Source organism: Suricata suricatta, chromosome 14, assembly GCF_006229205.1.
Source record: "Suricata suricatta isolate VVHF042 chromosome 14, meerkat_22Aug2017_6uvM2_HiC, whole genome shotgun sequence".
Taxonomy (NCBI): Eukaryota; Metazoa; Chordata; class Mammalia; order Carnivora; family Herpestidae; genus Suricata; species Suricata suricatta.
This window is the reverse complement of record NC_043713.1, coordinates 27,768,710-27,790,228: the sequence shown is the minus strand read 5'-3', so window position 1 is coordinate 27,790,228 and position 21,519 is coordinate 27,768,710. Positions and strand designations below refer to the sequence as shown.

General features: G+C 41.2%; 1 protein-coding gene across 3 annotated transcripts in view; it reads left to right on the top strand.

Moving 5' to 3' along the window:
• Positions 1–15,563, top strand: part of SETBP1 (SET binding protein 1) — a 369,979-nt gene extending 354,416 nt beyond the window's left edge. For all 3 annotated transcript variants that reach the window (XM_029922074.1, XM_029922076.1, XM_029922075.1), the window contains one exon: positions 10,129–15,563. In XM_029922074.1, coding sequence (XP_029777934.1) covers positions 10,129–10,751 — 623 coding nt within the window. In that variant the 3' untranslated portion in view covers positions 10,752–15,563. The remainder of the gene's footprint in view (positions 1–10,128) is intronic.
• Positions 15,564–21,519: the final 5,956 nt, after the last annotated feature.

Here is a 21,519-nt window from a genome sequence, read left to right as displayed (position 1 = left end):
ACATGCAACAGACAAAAGCCAAAGTTAATTGAAAGAAACAGAGTAAACCTAAATGGCCCTCGTATTCCTCAGTTTAAGAGTGCCACCACTCACAATTCACTCCTCGCCAGAAGCCTAGGAAGCCACTGTGGCCCTAATAAGCATCATGCCCAGAAAGACACCCAGCTTTGAACCTCTTCTGTGATGCCTTCCCAGGGCAATTCCTTCTAATGAATATGCCCAGTGTACCTTAGAGACAGAAATAATCACCCCTGTTGCTAATCTCCTGATCTCTGAGCTCTCTCCCTTCATCCAGCTTTCTCAGGCCTGCCCAAATCCTGGTTACCTCCCCTAAAGGCTCTCTAAGTGACCTAGCTGTGTTCTTGCTCTGCACACTTTCTCTCTGGAGACACCGCCTTTATCTGTCCAAAGCCACAAGTGGTTCTCCCAAAGCCCAACTCATGAAATGACTGGCGTTATTTTCCTGTGGTCAAAGAAGTCAAGGATGCTGAAAACCTAGGGAGCAGGAGCTCAGAAGTGCCCACCAGGAGGCATCCAGGTCTGCCTCCAGCCCTGTTGCAGAAGCTGTCCATGGATAGGACACTCTTCCGACTAGCATGGAATTACATGCAATTCAATTAAAGGTGCTCTAGGGAATATAAAGATTATTGCTACCCAGGCTTTAGTCTCTAAGAGCTTATACTGTGAAATAAACCAGCAAGAAATATTAAGCAAGCATCAACTGTGAAAAGGCACTGCACTCTTTGTTTTGAGGGGTATGAAGAACATTAGCCGTCTGTCTTTGAGAAGCTTTAATGCTTCTTATGCTGGTTAAGAGCTTCTAGAATTAAATACTGAGTGAATAAACCCTTCAGGAGTTGAGAAGAAGACAGGGCAACTTTAAAGCAGCCCAAATTCTTGATCACGTGGTGATATCACTAACATACTTTTGAACAGTTACCCCATGTAAACACATATTCAGAATATAGACACTCATCTTTTAAAATATGAACTTTGGGGGCTCCTGTGTGACTCAGTCAGTTAAGTATCCAACTTCATCTCATGTCTTAATCCCCCAGTTAGTGAGTTGGAGCCCCATGTCGGGCTGTGTGCTGACAGCTCAGAGCCTGGAGCCTGCTTCAGAGTCTGTGTCTCCCTGTCTCTGTGCCCCTTCCCCACTCATGCTTTGTCTCTGTCTCTCAAAAATAAATAAACATTTAAAAAGTTTTAAATACAAACTTTGAAAGGTTGAGCTAAATCTGAAATTATATTGTTAAAATAATTTTAAATTTCATTTAACTTTGTATATTAATGAAAAAATGTTTTCACTGTCACCAAATTTTACACTCATTTTAATATTTCTAATAATATTTTGGAAGGGCCAACTGAATGAATTTGGATACTTCTTTTTGAAAACCATATGGGTTTTTTTTAACACTTGTGATAAAACAATTTAAAGCTCTGATTTCACATTTAGTTTGTCTCAATACTTGTTAGTAGATTTTGTTGTTTGAAAGGGTGTTTCACATAAGCATACATCCAAAAAGAGAAAATGCATCATTTTGCTTAAATGAGAATACAGTAAAACCTTGCTTTTGTGAGCATAGCAAACCTTGGTTGGTGAGCATAATTTGTACCAGAAACATACTTGTAATTTAAAGCACTTTTATATCAAAGTGAATTTCAAAAACCATCGGCTCAGGTGTGATTACGTGACATTCACCCTCACGCTATACTATTCATATTGCAAGGCATCGCTTGTTTATCAAGTTAAAATGGATTAGAAATGTTTGCTTGTCTTGCGGACCACTCCCAAGACAAGTTACCCGCAATCCAAGGTTTTATGTACTATTTTTTTTTCAGTCCAATCCATCAGTTAAGCAAAAGTTGCTGGAATTTGGCTAACCATCTTCCTTAACAATTAGATGGTCTTGCATATCAAAAGGCATTGCATTGTTTCATAAATTAAAATCTCTGAAACTCTATTTGGAAGCTAACTCTATTTACAAGATTTTTTAATTTGCAGATTTAAGGAATTTTAATAAGGTTAGAATGTATCATTTTCAGTAAGAAAATTGCCAAACAATGGAAACATTCTCAATCAGTTGTCAAAAATGCTGTCTCAAGTATGAGTTTTTTCCTAAAAGTGGTTAAATTATTTCCATTTTACCCTAAAGAGACATTAAGTTGTTGTTTGTATTTGTCACTGACAGCCCATTGACAGCACAACAAAGGTGAGAACATTTCGAACCCTTGTCTTTTTATACAAGAAATTGCCAAAATTCATCTCTAAAAATGGCAACTCTTTTTTGCTAAGAGAAACCAATAAAACTTGGCATGGCATGTGACATATTTCATGGATAGTCCTCATCTTATGGCTAAGTATTTTTATTTTTTTCTCTTTTCAAAGACCTTAATTTTCTAAAGTGAACCATAAGGGCTGACCTACTGTAGCATTTTGAATATAGGACATGACAACCCCAAAATAAGAAACTGATGGGATGTCCGTCAACCCCTTTAAATGAACATGACCTCTCCCCCTTCTCCTAGGTACCTCCTGCCTGGTAGTGACAAGTGACACATCTGATGTAAAGCCCAAATAAGGGCATCACAGTTGCCCCAAATATTAAGCATTAGAATGCTTAAATTAGTTCTTATTTTTAGATCAAATATAAGTAATATAAATAAAAGCTATTAATATGTTTTTCTTGTAGCCAGGTAGATAGTTTTGCTTCCTCCAGAGGGAACATGTGCCCCCTCCCCCCAAGGAAGTGGCTGAGTTAAGAGGTGATCAGGGGCGCCTGGGTGGCTCAGTCGGTTGAGCATCTGACTTCGGCTCAGGTCATGTTCTCACGGTTTGTGGGTTCGAGCCCTGCGTCAGCCTCTGTGCTGACAGCTAGCTCAGAGTCTGGAGCCTGCTTCAGATTCTGTACCTCCCTCTCTCTCTGACTCTCAAAAATAAAAAAAATTAAAAAAAAAAAAAAGAGGTGATCAGAGCTGGAGAGGCACAGAGGCCATGAATGATGTGGCCAGAGTCGGTTGCAGAGGCAGCAGGATGGTGAGACAAGCTTTCTGGATCCCTAACGCCATAATGTCTCCCAGAAAATCTAGGAGCGACACCCTGGTAGCCCTTGCCACTTCAGAGCTCCTCTTGTGAACATGTACACCCTACTGCTTCATTTCTCCATCAGCCAAAAGGCCCACTTTGCCTTCAACCCTTACTTGTCCCAGGGACAATGAGAAATAAGAGTAAAGCAAAACCGGATCCCCGCCTCCCCACCGCCAAGGCATTGCAGCCAAGATAGGATGCTGCTTCCCCTTAAGCCCCTAAGTGGAGGCTGCGCTGGAGGAATCAAGCAGGTACTCTGTGCTTCACACAAGCCAGCCACATTTTCAAAGAAACCCCAAACTGTATTATGACTTTAAAAATAGAATGGAGGCACCTTTATAGTGTGACAAATCTCCCACATCTGCTAACCCTTAATTCTAAATTACAGCTTTGAAATTGTAAAGCAGTACTATAGCACTTATGCTGATGACCAACAGCAACTCAGATGTGCCCTGCCTTGCAGAGGCTGCACCAGCAGAGGCAACTTGCCATCTTTTTTAAAAAAGAGGCTTTAAGGCCAGGATCCTTTAAGGTTAATTTAAATTCTAGGGGAAAAGGAAGGTTTGCATGCCAAGGCAAGTTGCTTCATACATCCCATTAAAAAAATAAAAGGCTGCATTAGGAAAACAAGAGATCATAACTGAGTTAAGTACAAAGTACCAAACACACACACACACACACACACACACACACAATTTCATGGGAGAACATTAAACAAGTGAATTCCCTGGGCTTGTATTTGCTGACCATGTACTATATACCAGATCCATGTGCTACTGTGTGAATGAGCCTGGACTGGGGACCCTGGGAGTACAAAGAAATGACACGGCTTTTGCCTTCGAAGGATCTTAACTTGGATCACCATACAATGGAATTCATACTGCAGCTGTCTGTCCTCACTGAGGGAAAGAGTGTTCTAGCCCTTTCCATACTGGAAGGCAACTCTAGGCAGTTCAACAGTCTCCCACCCCCCCCCCCCAGGTATTACCTCCCTCCCCGTAGGGATATTTAAACAGCAAGAAAAATTCTAATGACTCTAGAGATGACTTTGCTTCCTTTTCTAATACACCCGAAACTTTCTTGTTAAATGAGGATGTGTCTTGCACGTGGGCAAAGTATAGTCTCCCAATCATTAGCACCTATTTTGGAGGAACCTTCCATAAAACTAAGCCTTGTTAGCCTCGATCTTGCTCACAATGCCTATCCTACATCTGCAAAGTCAGTGTGTAAAATGCAGTGCTAAGTCCAGTCTTTGATTATCATAAAAGACGTGACCAAAGCAACAAATGCTGATGAGCCAATCCTCTGATAATGGGAATGAAAAAACAGAAAAGCTACATCTGGGCCCAAAACCAAGTCAACCATTTGCATGACAATTTTAAATACAGAGAAAGGTCTAGAAGATGATTTGCTTTGCAGCTATGAAGACATGAATTTTCATTGTGCCTTGGCCACTCATAATTATTTTTTAAAACTAACAAAGAGCAGGCAAGATATGGGCCCATTATATGAAGGAGAGCAAATATGGAATCAATCTTTGCTGCAAGAGCCCAGAAATTACTGTCTAATAATGAAACAATTTGAAGAGAGAAAAATCTGAAAACATTTAGAGGGACAATGAAATCATAAGCAATAAGGAGAAAGATTTGTGCATATCAAATCCTGCCAAGTCCAACGTCCTCCCCCACTCCACCACCACTAGGATTTCAAAATCATTAGATGGAAAAATGTTGTAAAAAGCCACCTCACATTATCAATTGATAATGAGAATAGGAAAGAATTACAGCAATCTTTAAATCTAGAAGGGAATTTTGAGAGCATCTAGTCTAATGCCCAATGTAATAGATGAAGAAGGAGAGATCCAAAGAGACTAAGGGCTTCGTCCTGGTTCAGACTGGTCTCTAGCTGCCCTTGCAGAGTCCTTCCCACTGCCCTGCTCTCTGCTATGGTTCCTATGCAGGGATAACAAACCTGAACTGAAATATTTGGATTATACATATAAGGGAAAAATAAAATTCAGATGTTCAGTAGATGTGGAAACCTCCTCCCACTTCCAAAGTTTACAATGTAAGAAAGAAAGGGATATTAAGTCTTAACACCTGATGGCATCATTGGAGATTGGGCCCCGATATGTTTATTTGGTTGGCCACAGCATAAAAGCTAGAGCACTTATTCATTATCCCAGCCCATTAAGCCAGGAGGGTAGCTTGAGCAGCAGGAATTTTCTAGGGAGATGATACATGCCTTTCACTGAGGACATTTCTTATCTTTCAAAAATTATTTTGGTGACAGAGTCCAAAGGAGTAAAAAACCAGAATACCCTACAGTCCTAAAATTCAAAGAAAGACATTTTATTGCCACTTGCCATGTATTTGTTTTTAACCAGGTATTATGGAATTATCAAGTGTATACCAGAGTAGGCATTATAACATAATAAACTGCTGTGTACTCATTACTCAGCTTCAACAATATTAACTCAGAGTCAATCTTATTTCGTCAGTTACTTCTACTTACCTCCTCCCTTCCTCATTCTTTTAAAGCCAGTTCCAGATGATATCATGGGATATCATTTATAAATATTTTAGAGGCACGTGGGTGGCTCAGTTGGTTAGACATCCTACTCTTGATCTCAGCTGAAGTCTTGATCTCATGGTAGTGAGTTCAAACCCTGTGGTGGGTTCCATGCTGAGTGGGAAGCCTACTTTAAAAAAAATTAGCAAATATTTCTAAAAGCTTGGTGCTTTAAAAAATTATCATAATGCAGATATCACACCTAAGAAAATAAACAGGAATTAAATAATATTCATGTAAGGGTTGGACACTATTCAAATTTCCATGAATTCATGAAATAAGATCTCTTTTGACAGTTTGTTTAAACCGGCAGCAAAATATGGTCATTTTGTTTGTTAAGTCTCTTTTAATTCACAGTCCCACTCCCTTCACTGCCCTTCTCTCCTTGCATCTTATTTGTCAAAGGCACCAGGTGCTTTGCCCAGAGTTTCCCACAGCCTGTGTTTTACTGAATGAACCAGTGTACCCTCTATATTTCATGGTTAGCACTAGAGCTGAGCTGCCAAGTACGGTAGCCACCAGCAACATGGAGCTATTTAAATTTAAGTCAAATTAAAAATGTAGTCTCTCAATCACACTAGCCACATTTCAAGCGCTTCGTAGCCACATGTGGCTAAGGACTACCAAATGGGACAACACAGATATAGGACATTTCCATCATGGCAGAAAACCCTACTGGACGGCACTCCTCTAGAAGCTTACCAGAGTTCCATGAGGTAGCTTTGGAGAGTGAAATCTCATCACCCAATCGTTAGCTCACCACTGAGCTTCTACATTGTTGTCACTTTAAACTTCCACATCTGCACACTGAAAATGAAATAAAAATTCAAGAGATCTGTGTGTTTTTAAACTTTTTTCAAATGGTATATTTACAAGTACTTCTATTCACTTGTTAGTCAACTTTTTTTTTTTATTTAACCATGTTGATATATGTGGCTTATACCTTTCAACAGATCTATAATACTCTGTTGTTTGAAAGTATCACAATGGATTGATTTTCCTTTTAACATTTAGACTGTTTTCAGTCTTCTGAATTTCAGGGAACAGCCTTGCACACCTTGGCCTCCTGCTACAGATAAGTAAAGGAGGCAGCCTAGACACAGGTTCTCTGGGGGCACTTGAGCATGCCCATCTTCAGTACTAGTGGTCAGTGCCCAGCTGCTCACCAATGTGATTAGTTGAGTTTACACTCTCACCGACAGTGTGCAAAGGGTCCCCACTTCCTTACAGTATCACCAACATTATGTAATTTCAGCCCTGTAATTTTTGCTAATATGGGTTCATGCATATGCAGTAAAAATATATATACAAGTATGGAAAGGGAAGGTACTGGAATGGAATTGAGAGGGGAGCCTGACTCAGCTGAATGTATATTTTCTTTCTTTAAAAAAATAATGTATAGGGGCACTTGGGTGGCTCAGCATCTTATTTTGGTTCAGATCATGATCTCACAGTTCATGAGTTTGAGCCCTGCATCAGGGTCTGTGTGGACAGCACAGAGCCTGGAGCCTGCTTCCAATTCTGTGTCTCACCTCGCTCTCTACCCCTCCCCAGCTTGTGCTCTGTCTCTCTGTCTCTCAAAAACAAACTGTTAAAAAAATTTTTTTAATAATGTATACGGGTGCCTGGGTGGCTCAGTTGGCTAAGTGTCCAACTCTGGCTCAGGTCATGATCTCACAGTTCGTGAGTTCAAGCCCTGCATTGGGCTCTGTACAGACAGCTCAGAGCCTGGAGCCTGTTTCAGATTCTGTGTCGCCCTCTCTCTCTGCCTCTCCCCACTTGCACTCTGTCTTCCTCTTTCTCAAAAATAAACATTAAAAAAATAATGTATATATGGCAAAAGTTAACATTTATCAAATATGAATGGTAGATGCAAAGGAATTGGTTATGATATTTTTAGTAAAAGTATGTTTACATGACTCAGAATTAACTTATTTCATAATCATTTTTCAGTGCAATGGCTTAATAAAATGCTATACAGCATACAACAAATTATGAATATGGTATTATCTACTAGGTTTTTTTGTTTGTTTGTTTTTTTGGCACTTTCTGCTAAAAAGAAAACACTGAGAGAAACAAGCCAATGCTTGTATTTCTCCCAAATGACCTGCAGTTCATGGAGTTTTCCAGTCAATCTTTACTCAGTCAAATATTGCCAGCTAATTTCCTCAATGTTTTACTTTCCACCTATATACTGTGTTATATACTACACAGAGTTTTCTTCCCCCAAAGATGAATAAAGAAAGGGTAAACTTCACATGAAACTTGTATTTGGAATAATGCCAAAGGATTTGTGGAGTAATTCTGCCTTCTTCTCATTTACTCATGAACTGTGTGGACAAGATAAATCACTGGGCTTGGACACGGATGCCTGCTAGCTCTTACTGCCCCAATTTTGGAGTGGATGCTTTAGAAATCCAAACTAGGACGCTTTTAGAGAAGGCTGTGACCATAAGGCAGCAATGATTAGTGTGATTCATCAGTCCAAAAACAATTTTTAAATCCTGTCCCTGGACAAGGCACCATGCCATGCTCTGTGAAGGACATAAAGATGGACAAAAATTGATCCCTGCATCTGAGAACTTACAATTGAGCCAATGCTTTTCTTTCACGACACTAACTACAAACATTTTATTTTTGTACTCAGAAGCTCACTTTGGCTTTGTTCTATTTTGATCTTTATAACTTATTTTAAAGATTTTTCAGTAGTTATTCATTGCTCAGTAAGTCTTGCAATGACCTTGGGCCAAAAGCAGTAACATTTTGACCTGTCCTATGGAACTCAGAGCTTCCCACTCCATAAAGCTAGTGGTGTAAATAACTTCAAATAATACACTCCTGGAGTTCAGTGTCAGCCACAGCATGAGAGAGAAATGGGGTAAAGCAGGGAAAGGAATAAAGTAGGAGTGACCAAGAATAAGGGAGAGTGATATTCATGTTTTCAGCATTTTCCCCTCATTTCCCTTAATCATTTTTTTTTTGAGAAAGAGAGAGAGAGAGAACTCATGACCAGGGAAGAGGTAAAAAGAGAGAGGGAGAAAGAACCATAAGCAGGCTTCATGCTCAGCACAGAGCCCAGTGCAGGGCTCAATCCTATGACCCTGCGATCATGACCGGAGCCAAAATCAAGAGTCAGATGTTCAACTAACTAAGCCACCCCAGTGCCCCCCTCTTATTTCCTTAGGATATTTATTCCCCTCTCCCCTTGTTGAGAAAACCCTGAATAACACAAGAAACATGCTGCCCAAACTGTAATACATAGTCCTGTAACATTGAGTAGGGTCAGCATCTTCTCCATAGGCATCTTTGGGGTTGAGCATTTAGGGAATATCACAGCAGCAAAAAACTAAGTGTGGACACTTCTTATGTTCATAAAAAGGGAGGAACTGTATGAAGATGGGGCAGCAAAGTATGTGTGAGTTCCTGAGTGTGTGTGTGTGTGTGTGTGTGTGTGTGTGTGTGTGTGTACACATGGATGTACATGCATGCCTGCTCATGAAGAGCACAGGGAGAAAGAATGACCTAAAGGAGGAAAGGTCTGCTATGTCTTTCAAGCTATTCACACTTTACAGTTTCCGAACTTCAAAACAAAGCAGTTCTGAAGGCTATTTAGTGGTAGTAGTACAAGACTTCTGGAGACTAGAGGTTTGACTCATATAATACAGGTCCATCTGGCTACCAAGACCTGAAAAGAGCTCTTTGCAAACAACACACAGCCAAGTAGTGGGAGTGTAAATGATTCAGAAACACCTGGCTGATTTCCCTTAAGTTTTCCAGAGGATGAACTGGTTAAGAAGGACTTGTCAATTGGACATTATCAGGTAACTTGACAAGTCTAGAACATTGACAGGGCGGGGGGGAGGGGAGAGAGTTAGAGACATGGTGTTCCAGAAAATAATCCTCCCTTGTGTCAGTAGAGGAGGGTTAGAAATAAATAGGCGCACTTACATGCATGCTCCCCATGAGGTCAAGGCATCTCTTTTTTGAGGTTGATAGTACATATGAATGATCCAAATCGCCTGTTTTTCATTCAACATCCTCTATAAAAGACCGAATCCTAAATTGAATCATATCAAATGTCAAAGGGCTAAATAAAAAATAAAAGTTATAATAGGAAAAGGTAATGGGAACATTGATTCTGACATTCACTCCCAGGGTAGAGCTTGTTACATGGTGTGAACCTCAGTTTCTAAATCCTAAAAAAGGGAACAAGAGAATTCCACAGAATTGTTGTAAACATTGAAATAGTATAAATAGAAATGCTGTGTGCACATAAGATAGCCAACCCCTGTTTATTTTTATTATTTTCAATTTTCATAAAGAAAAAGGAAGAATAAATACTGGGTCACGTCCATCACATTGCTTCTCCAGAATCTTCCTGGCCAAGTATAATGCCAGTTGTTAGTGCTACGGCTGGCTGTAGAGCAGCTTGCCTCTGGTGCTCAATCTTCTCTCTTCTCCTCCTGCAGCCAGCTCCTCCCTGAAGAAGCGATTCAAGCGGCGGGAGATCGAGGCCATCCAGTGCGAGGTGCGCAAGATGTGCAACTACACGAAGATCCTGTCCACCAAGAAGAACCTGGACCACGTGAACAAGATCCTGAAGGCCAAGCGGCTGCAGAGACAATCAAAGACAGGCAACAACTTCGTCAAGAAGAGGAGAGGGCGTCCCCGAAAGCAGCCCATGCAGTTCGATGAGGACTCCAGAGACCAAATGCCGGTGCTGGAAAAATGCATCGACCTTCCCAGCAAGAGGGGGCAGAAGCCTAGCCTGAGCCCGCTCATCTTGGAGCCAGCAGCCACCCAAGACACCATCATGGCCACCATCGAGGCGGTCATCCACATGGCCCGGGAGGCGCCGCCCCTGCCCCCACCACCGCCCCCGCCCCTCCCGCCCCCGCCCCCACCGCCGCCTCCCCCGCCCCCGCCCCTGCCCAAGACCCCCAGAGGAGGAGGGAAGAGGAAACACAAACCTCAGCCTCCTGCCCAGCCCCCGCAGCAGCCGCCCCCACAGCAGCCCCTGCCCCAGGAAGAGGAGGTGAAGGCCAAAAGGCAGAGGAAATCCCGAGGGAGTGAGAGCGATGGCCTTCCCTAGGGTGGGTCTGGGCGTCTGAACCTGGGGCTGGGGGAACTGACACTTGGAAGTGCAGTGAGCCGGGGTGGGGGCGGAATCCCACGCTGCAGGGACACCGATGCCCTTCTCTCCAGAAGCTGGGCAGGCAGAATCGCGCCAGATGACGGGGTTGAGCCATCAGTAGCTCTTGGGATAGCACAGTAGGGGGACGCCTTCAAAAGAAGCTGGTCTGTGTGCTTTACAGCAGTTCCAAACCAAGCGGCACTTCAGTATGGCTAGATCCTTTGCAGGCGAGCAGAAGACCCATCGAGGAGGAGAAAGCCGGTGGTGGTGCTCTCTGACAGCCCCACCTGGCCTCCTGCATCCAAGGTGCGCCTTTGATTCCATTGCATTTGCTGGCCAGGAAAATTGAAAGGGAAGCACCCTCAATTAGGAAACATTCCAAGGGGAGAAAAGCTGCAAATTTCTCAACTGGCTTTGTTGTAACCCATTTCCATTTAATTCGTTTTTACTTTTATTTTGGTTTTTCCAAGCTTGGCTGGGCTTTGGGGCACCAACATCATCTTCAGGTGACCTGAATCTTTCCGTTAACCATACAGTTTCTCAGATGGATTCGTCATCAGAAGGTGGAATTCTAGCGATAGGCAACCTTAGACATGCATTCATATTCTTCTGTATGCCTCTGCTATGTTACACACTGATACTTAGCGTAGTCTGTTCCTACCTTTCCTTTGCCCATTGTACTTCCATATACCTTCTCATTAACTTGCTGCCTTCTTTTCCTTGGTACACACCTAAATAATGTAAACTTTATGTGTGTTGTAATGTTCACCCTTGGCATGCTGTCCCAAGGAACTTGGCTTCGAATCCCAATCATTGTGAAACAGATACTCAGTATTGATAGAGCCTTTTTAATAAGTGATTTAGAGCAGCCAAGGATATGTTGGCCGGGGTGTCAACCAGGTTATTTTTATATTTAAAACATATCAGCAGAGAATAGGCAGAATAAAATGGTTTTAATAAACCACAGCAAATGGAATAACTGACAAATCACCAAAAATTGAAACCCCAGACCCACCAGAAAGACAAATGTCTGGCAATGCCTTGGTTTGTGAATTTTCATACAAGTAGCTATCATAGGTTGTTGAAAAAAAAAAGACAGTAGAATAAGTCCATTATCTCTTGATAATTATTTCTTAAAAGTGAATGGGAGTAAGTGTTCTTATCTGAAATAAAAAAAAAAAAAAAAGAAAAGAAAATGCTCAAAGGGTATCACCACTCCAATTGTATCAAGCCACCTTGGACAAAGTATCCAAATTGTGGTTGCCTTAATAAACTAAAACATTTTTGTACATAATGTAATTATAAATCTATCAGTCTGCATGGATGCAAACTGTGTGTGACAAATCGTCTTTTAAATGGTCAATTTCAACTGTACATTTCTCATCCAAGTTGTACTCTAGCCATTGGTTTAGCGTGGACAGATATTCCATCTCTATCACCCATTTCCACAGCTCAAGTAAAACATGTTAAGAAGACTCAGAATGAATATGAAGTTATTCCATTGCCGTAGATGTTTTCTAAAAGTCAGATGTGGAAATTTCAAATAAGTATTTTCAATTTCCTCCCTTCCTCCTCCCCTTTCCTTCCCCAAGACATCAAACACCTGGCATGGTAGATTATAAAGAGAGAGACACTGGGAGACAGAATTCAATTTTCTAATGGGAATTAGAATATCTGGTTTACCTCCAAATTAAGTTTCTTTACAGGAAGTTGGGATTGGCTGGAAATTGTATTATCACTTCAAAACACAACACTATTTCCTTAGAGCAAGATGGATTTTTTTGGGAACACAGGAGAATAAGGGATGGGGTATCTATGGGAGTAAATTTAAAAATCCCGAGTTAATATGCTTGCGAATATCACTGCTCTGTCATGGCACCAACAATTGGTTGAAATTACCCACAGAGTCATCCTATTCTGCACTGTCACCTTGGACTTAACATCATTTGCTACCCACGAGGTCAGTCACATTTAATCTTAGCAATATGTAAGTTTAAAGGAATGCATTCTCCTGTACTTTAAAGCTTGTATCATAGATACTCCATTTGTGACACAGGTGGACCTTTGGCATTTCACAGAAGTTGAACAGCAAAATCAAACCAGCCACTTTCAATTTGTCATTCCCCAGCCATGTCTGAATGGTTCCAAAGTCACCGGAGAGGAAGATTTAAATTAGCCCTGTTCACCCCACTATGGCTATGAAAGAGCAACCATTTTCATTCCAATTAAACCATAAAGGGGTTTCTCTCCTGCAGGACTTTGAAAATCATTTCCTTCATTCTCTCTTTTGCCCTTCTTCCTTCTGGTGTTGTACCATTTTCCCGACCAGGTCTGTGAGTAGACTCAGTCTTCCTGCAGAAGAGAAGGAGTTGGCACTCTCTAAGCTTCTTAAAGAAGGACCCAAACTCTAATGGACGTTATCTTCTAGTTGGAGAGAAATGTCAAATAACTGAAGGGTACATTAGAATTTCCAAACCAGTGTAAGGTATTCCAGGAGGGTATAGCAGGATTGTAACTTATACAAAAATTTAGTTCTATAGTTGTCATGTGAGTTAAATGCAAATCCTCTACATTTATGCCCCTAAGATTAGATTAGAAAACCACAGAGGACCCAAACTGAGACATGCGAAATAGCCATTGGAAGGTAGAAGCTAGTCCTGACACCATACAGCTTCCTCTCTCCCCTGCCCAGCTCCCTCTTCAGTGTCACGTTATGTTTTTTTTTTCTTATACTTTCTATTACCTTAATTCATCTCATTGGTACAACCATTTCCTTATTTCTAACTAACCCCTTTCCATTAGTCTCTTCTCTCCTGTCCTGGCTCAACACTGGGCCAGTCTAGTTTCACTTCATTGGCTGCAGAACTAGGATGAGAAACCAGCAATCCTGACCCAGACTGAGGAGTCTCTAGCCAGCCAATACTGCCTTCTGGAGGCTGCAATTTTATTTAAAGAAGATGTCATTTGGGATGCATGGGACTCCATAAACATCTCCACCAATTATTTCATAAAGAAATCGCGCGCTTCTTTGTTTTTGCTTTTGTTTTTGTTTTTATGGAATACTTTCTTCAGCAAGCTGGCATGAACCCATTTATAGGGAATCTGATTAGAGGTGACCAAAGGATGAAATCAAGATGTAAAAGCCCCCTTGAAGGTGATGATGGGTCTCTGATCCACCTTCCTAAGTGGCTGAGGAGCCACTTGCTTTTCAACCCCTCATCTCATATGAAAGATAGAGAAGTTTAACTTCCTCTAATAGCATAGCTCTGGCTACAACCCAAGGAAGACAGGTCAAAAGAAAGGAGAGCATGTCAGGAGCTGGTTTGTGACTTGGCAGGACCGGGACTCAACAGCCACTGACAGCCCAGAGTAGGTGACTAAGGGCTGACAGAGGATTAGCATGTTAACTTGGCTGCTGTCTGGAGTGGGAGGCCATGTTGGATGGCAGTTGGAATTTGTGTTCTGCACATTGCTGGCTCTATAAATATGATAAGCAAGTGGTGACAGAATTATAGTATAAGGTGATGTACTACATGCAGATCAGAAAGGATTTGGTTTTAGTACTTTAGTAGAAAATCCCACTCCTACAGCTTATTTCCCAACAATATTCAGATAATGAGTTTTTGGAGAATATTTTTCCCCTACCACTAGGAAGATTTACCTGGGAACTGTCTAAAGTCTATACATATATTTCCAAAGCCTTTAAATGCCAACTGTAGCATGGAGAGAGACGGGGTGGCAGAAGCCGAAATGCCTCAAAAGCCATGTAAGTGTTACATTGCAGGATTTTCAGTCCTTCTCATTATGTAAAAGTAGATAAATATAGACATTATTCTCAACACTACCCTGTGGTATCACAATGGTCCAAATGCCAGAGCTTACAGATAATGTCATCACAGTGCCTAGAAACTCAAACTGTAATATACCGTAGCATTTTCTTGGTGTTTTTTAAAGTTTCTTTCCACAATACAAGGCTCCCTCTGCCTCTTGTTTCTTGGAGAGTTTGCCCCACTAACGAGTCTTCCTTCCGGTGGGACTCATTCATTTGGGGAACAGTCTTAGAAGCACATATCAACCAAGGAAGAAACTTCCTGGATATCTATTGCCCACTTCCCCAGGTATAATAAACACTAAAGGGGGGAAAATTGAAAAGAGCTGCCACTTGTCAACACAGAAGCGCAGTTCCAACCTAGGTTGGTGTCTTTCTTTTTCTTCCTTTTTTAAAAAATCTATTTCTTAAATAATAATAAATGCACATGATGTGTTAAATATGTATATATATATTTCAAAAGAAAAAATGGGGCACAAGATTGTCTTACAAGTCGTGCTGGCTAATTTTTAGTTTGTATTCATAAGTGGTTTTTAAAAGCCTTTTTTAAAGTGTAATTTGCATGTTCTACTTTGATTGTATGTAAACATATTTTAGAACAAAAAATGTATTTGTATTTTATTGAATATAGAGGCAAGAAAATTGTACATTGTTTGAAATGTTCTTTTTGTAACAGTTTTTATTCATAAAGCATTTTTGTACATTTAAAATGAACACGGACTTGCTGTTATTTGAGGCGTAGATACATCTGGCATGCTTTACTGTCATGCTCCTCCATGGTCTTAGATGTTGGGTTTTAAACATTTTTTCTAAAAGAAAGCTCAGTCTTTTTCGCTACCAGATCAGGTTAGCACAGTATAGAGCACTTAACTATTAAAAAAAAAAAAAGTTAATCCTATTCATATGTTATTCATTGTGTGAAATTAAAGACATTCAATTCAGTCTAACATGAGTTGTGAATTCTTTTGTTTTATTTTCCATCTGGTTCACATCACTAAGGACTTTAATAGTATTTGGGGGGTCTTTGCTCACACCAACTGGATATAGAATCATTGAGAAAATTCTAACCAAACTTCTGCCTTTTGTAGGAATCTGGGAAGTACATTTTGGGCAAGATTGGAATCTGATTTACTGGGTTACTGTTCAGAATATATTACACCTGGATGTAAAGCCAAGGGCTAGATTCAAAGAACCAGTCAGACCTCTGCTGAAAGCAATCAAAGTATGTTGGATAATGTTGGAGACCCATCCTGTCCTAAATTTTTAGAACATTATGGATGGGGATTAAGCTTTCTTACTAAATATCCCATGATGTCAGATATCTCAAGGAAAGATCCCCAGCTTGATTTAAAGTTTGGAGTAATAGAAAAGGGCACTTAATCAAGCACAGACAGTAATGGATCACCTAGCCAAAGTCTACCAGTCTGAACAAGACCCTGAGGACAAGGGCCAGGAGTAAGAAGTCCTTGCTCTGAAGGAACATACAAGGCCTGTGTTTGAAAAATGAACTAGCAGTTCTAAGTGTAATGTGGCAAGTGCGAAGAGGGATGGAACCTCCAAAGAAGCAAGGAGCCCCCATGCTGGCACTTCCTTCTCTTCCCACTCTGTTCCAATTTTGCTTTTAGAGTCAAGTTGGTTTATAAAGCCCTTTTAAAGTATAATTTGCACATTGTACATTGAGAATATGTAAACATACATACATTTATGTATTTTTCACTCTCTTTCTTTATGCAATCTTTGATGTACTTCTTTCAAAATCCAACCAGGTATGTAGGAAATGTCAGGAACAGCTCTCATCTCTAACTATCAATCCATCCCGCCGTGACGTTTATTAGGACTTTCGGTGTTTGGAGCACCACAGTGGAATAACGGAAGTCTGGTGGAATGAACGGATGTCTTCAGGAGTAGATTATTAGGGAAGCCTCAGGATGGTCAGAGCACTAGCGCTTTAGGTAGCCTCCTGAGACTCAGAATTTAGTCAGCACTTCTAACGAAGTAGAACTTGCCCTCTTTTCCCTCTCTGCCAACTATCTTGCACTGAACCAGGAAAATGTAAAGCATTGTATAGTCTTCTTTCTAACTCGGGTTCATTAAGCCGGTGGTATTTCTGAAATCAGCAATGACTTCCCAGAGTGCCCCTAATCTCTTCCCACCAGCAGGGACAAAGCAGTTGCCTTGGAATGGATTGGCCCACCTTTTGGGAGTTTTAATCGGCCCTCAGAGTAGCAAGCAATGTGCTGACAATGATTCTTGGGAAAGTCAGATGTGTTCACACTTGGAGCTGGTATGAATCTCAGTCTACAAATAGATGAGTGGAAGGAATATATATTTTTAAATTTCTCTGCAGCTCAACATTATTAGTTTTTAAGCCCCCATTCCACCAGCATAGCAGAACCTTAGTTACACATCTAAGGGTCCCTTTTCTAATCTAGAGGGAAAGGAAGGAGGGGTCGCTATGAAAACCTTGCTCCAACCTCCTTTCAAATTGTTTCTCTCTGCCCCAAGTTCTTTCTACTTCCCTAGTTTCTAGGCTATTGAAACTGAAAGCCAGTAAAAAAAGTCTTTTTAATAATTTTCCCCCCTTTGCTTTCTGCTGTCAGATACATGCCCTGAGGGAATGAGCACAAACCTGCCTAGTTGCCTGTATGGGGAGGACACCAGTAGCAAAGCAGGGATATTGGAAATCAGTTACAACTTCAAAAATTTTAACCTGTCACACACATGATTGGGAGTGAGGACAATGAGATATGAAAAACTAAAGGATTTGCCCAAGGTCATAGAAGGCTCTTTATAGGTCATATAAAATAATGACTGGGTAGGGAAGGGATTGGGAAGGAGGCAGACAGTGGTGTGCACCTTCATTTTTACTACTAATGCTTTCACTTTTATGGAAAAAACCTATATCTGGGTTTTGATTGTTAGACAGTGGTGGCAGTACACTTCCTTAAAGTGTCACTAGGGCTTTTGTTTACATAATTAAAGAGAAGACTAGTTCCAAAGTGTAATTGACATTTACATATGCTAAAATTGGAAAGTAACAAATTAGAAATAGTAAAACCTCAAAAGAGTTAGAAATCACACATATTCTTTCATTGTTAAACTTGATATTTTAAAACGCAATTCTCCCGTTTTTAGTGAATAGAGCAGTAGCATAAGCGTCAAGAGACCTCGGATGTATTTCTGTTTCATCACTAAGGAATTTTATGCCCAGGTGCAAAACATATTGGCATTTCACTTGCTTACTCTCAAATGGGAGGTTAAACTCTCAAGGACGTCTGCAGTGCCTTCCAAGACTAAAGTCTCCAATGCTGTCATTTTGTGCCTTCCAAACAGCTCCCACTTTTACTTTCCATATTTACCCCCCCACCATTGTGTAAAGCCAGTCACATATTGGGGTTGTCACCTCAACATAGTCTATCCTATCCTAATCTGATTGAAGGGCATGAGGGTATGGAAGAAATTAGTGAAAAAAAAAAGTAGAATCATGAGGACATAGAATCACGTTTTTTCTTCCTTTCTTCCATAGTTCCTTCCCTATACACACTGCCAATCACCAAAATGTAAGGATGAGCAAGGAAGACAAGGTCTCACTGAGCTTTATTTAAGCAAATCCAGATCATGAACATCCTGCTCCCATTCTCTGCCTGTCCAACTTCTTGACTTTTATTTATTTATTTAAATTCAAGTTAGTTAACACACAATGTAGTCTTTTAAAAATTTTCTTACTGTGTATTTATTTTTGAGAGAGAAAGAGACAGAGAGAGAGAGAGAGTAAGCGGTAGAAGAGCAGAGAGAGATGGAAACACAGAATCCAAAGCAGGCTTCAGGCTCTGAGCTAGCTGTCAGCACAGAGCCCGATGATGGGTTGAATCATGAGATCATGACCTGAGCGGAGGTGGGATGCTCAACTGACTGAGCCACCCAGGCGCCCCGACATACAGTGTAGTCTTGGCTTCAGGAGTGGAAGCCAGTGATTCATCTCTTTCCTTGTCTTTTAAAGTTCAATTCAAACCCCACCTCCTCTGGGAAGTCTCATGGCCACAACCCACAAACCATAAAACTGCTCTTTGGGTTACTGTTCTTAATAATATCACATGTGACAGAGTATAATCCTCAGCAGGGCTGCCATGTCCGGTTGGGCAGGTTGTTCCCTGCACAAGCAGACCTGGCTGAGAAAGGAACTGGGGGCTGAAATCCATCCTGCACATTCCTTGTCAAGCTGTGCACCCTTGGTGTGGCATCTGCACCGCAGATCGGAATCTTTTTCTCATTCTCACAAAAGTGATTTCGGGAAAACAAAAGCTTAAGAAGAAATTTGAGCTCTGTGTATCCCTGGAAGGTAGATATGATCTCTGTTGCTTCTTTTCAGACTATCTGTGCTGCCCTTGCCCCTAAGACCCCCAAGACCACTCTCCCTCTATACTCCAAAAGACCCTAAACTCATCCCCAAACTACACAACTGGAAGAAGACAGTGAAACCAGATGTGATGGTTAATTTTATGCATCAGCTTGCCTGGCCCCAGGTTGCCTAGATGAAACATTGCTTTCGAGTGTGTCTGCGAGGGTGTTTCCAGGTGAGATGAGTGTTTGAATCAGTTGACTGAGTTAAGTATTTGGCCCTCCCAGGTGTGGGTGGGTCTCATCCGGTGCCTCCAGGGCCTGAATAGAACCGGAGGAGGAGGAGGAAGGGGGAATTCACCTCTCTTTTTCCTGCCTCACTGCTGAGATGCACACTTCAGTGCACATCTTCTGCCATCAGAGGACGAGGATTCACACTACCAGCTCCCCTGGTTTTCAGGCCTTCGAATGTGGACTGCATTATACCGCTGGGTCTCCTGGGCCTCTACCTTGCAGATGGCAGACTGTGGGACTCCCCTGCCTCCATTACCATGTAAGCCAATTCCTATAATAAATCAATCTCTCCCTCTCTGTCTCTGTCTGTCTCTGTCTCTGTCTCTGTCTCTGTCTCTCTCTCTCTCTCTCTCTCTCCTTGTGTCTAAATATAAAGATAATCTCCTATCGGTTCTATCCCTCATGTGCAGAGCCCTGACTAATATACCAGACAACAGCTTTGTGTGAATATGTCAGGTGATTTCAGAGTCACATCCCCATGAATATAATTTGCTAAGCTAGTAGACGTCTGATGTCTCAGAAGGTCTCTAATATGCCAAAGACTTTTGGAACTTTTATTTGGAAAGACATTGAGATTCAGGGGAGGAAGCTCAGGAATACATCCGGTGTAACCCTCCCCCCACGTGAGTACGCTAGTAGCCACAGTTCAATAACAAAGCCAAGAAATTGACATTGGCACAATTAGCAGAGCTCATCCAGATTATACCAGGCACCCACGAACTCATGTGTGCTGGTGTGCGTGCGCACAGACCCCTGCAGTCTAGTCGCGGGCACAGCCCTGCAGAGCCACCACCACAGGCAGTCGGTAGCACCGTCACTGCAAAGATTCCCCTCCGCTAACCACTCCCTGCCTCACCATGCTAATCGCTGGCAACCACTAACATGTGCTCCACCTCAGCAATTTTCTTATTTCAAGAATGTTACATAAACGGAATCGTGCAATATGTGGCCTTTTTAAAATAAAGTCTATTTTTAGAACAGTTATACATTTACAAAAAGTTGTGGAGACAGTACAGAGAGTAGGCCAGTTTCCCTTGTTATTAACATCTTACATTATGGTGTGGTGTCTATGTCACAATTAATAAAACAAATTATTACATTATTATTATATTCAGATATCTTTAGTTTTTAGCTATATCCATTTTTATGTTCTGGAACCCCTTCCAGGACACTACATCAAATTTAGTCCTGTCTCTTTAGGCTCCTCTTAGCTGTGACAGTTTCTCAGACTTTCCTTGTTTTTAATAACCTTGACCATTTTGAAGAGTAGTGACCATGTATGTCCCCCATTTCGGTTTGTCTGATGTTTTTTATTAGACTGGGGTCATAAATTTTTGAGGAGATGATCACAGAGGTAAAGTATACATACATACGATCAAGACTTATCCCTGCTGATTCTGTCCTTGACCACCCAGCTGAGGAAGTGTTGGTCCAGTGTTCCCACTGTTAAGTTGTTTCCAGCTGCCCCCCTCTACTTTTCATACTTTGTTCTTTGGAAGGAATTCACTATATAGAACCCACACTCAAGATACAGAGAGTTATGGGGACTTTGGGCTGGTTTAGTAGGTGGAACATGTGATTCTTCATCTCAGTGTAATGAGCTTGAGCCCCACATTGGGTGTGGAGCCTACTTTAAAAAGGATGGAGGAAAGAAAAAGAAGAGTTCTGCTTCTCTTCTTCAGGGTTGGGTATCTACATAAATTATTTGAAATCCTTATGCACAGAGGAGTGGGATTTTTATACTTTTTATTCTGGAATAATTTTAGGCTTGGGGCACCTGGGTGGCTGGTTGGTTGAGCATCTGACTTCCACTCAGGTCATGGCCTCACACACAGTTCATGGGTTCCAGCCTCACATCGGGCTCTGTGCTGACAGCTCAGAGCCTGGAGCCTGCCTCCGATTCTGTGTCTCCCTCTCTCTCTGCCCCTTCCCTGCTTGCACTCTGCCTCTCTCTCTCTCTCAAAAATGAATAAACATTAAAAAAATGTTTGAGGCTTACAGAAAAATATCTAAAACAGTACAGGGTTCTATTTAATGTCTCTAACCAGCTTCTCCTAATGTTAACATCTTACATAGCCATAGTAAAATTATCAAAATTAAGAAATTAACTTTTGAACAGTATTATTAGCAGACACAGACTTGAGATTTCATCAGTTTTTCCAGAAATGTCTTTTTAAAATCTTTTTAAAAAATTTAGTTGTGGTAAAATACACAAAATTTATCATCTCAACCACTTTTAAATAAGTTTTTAATGTTTATTTATTT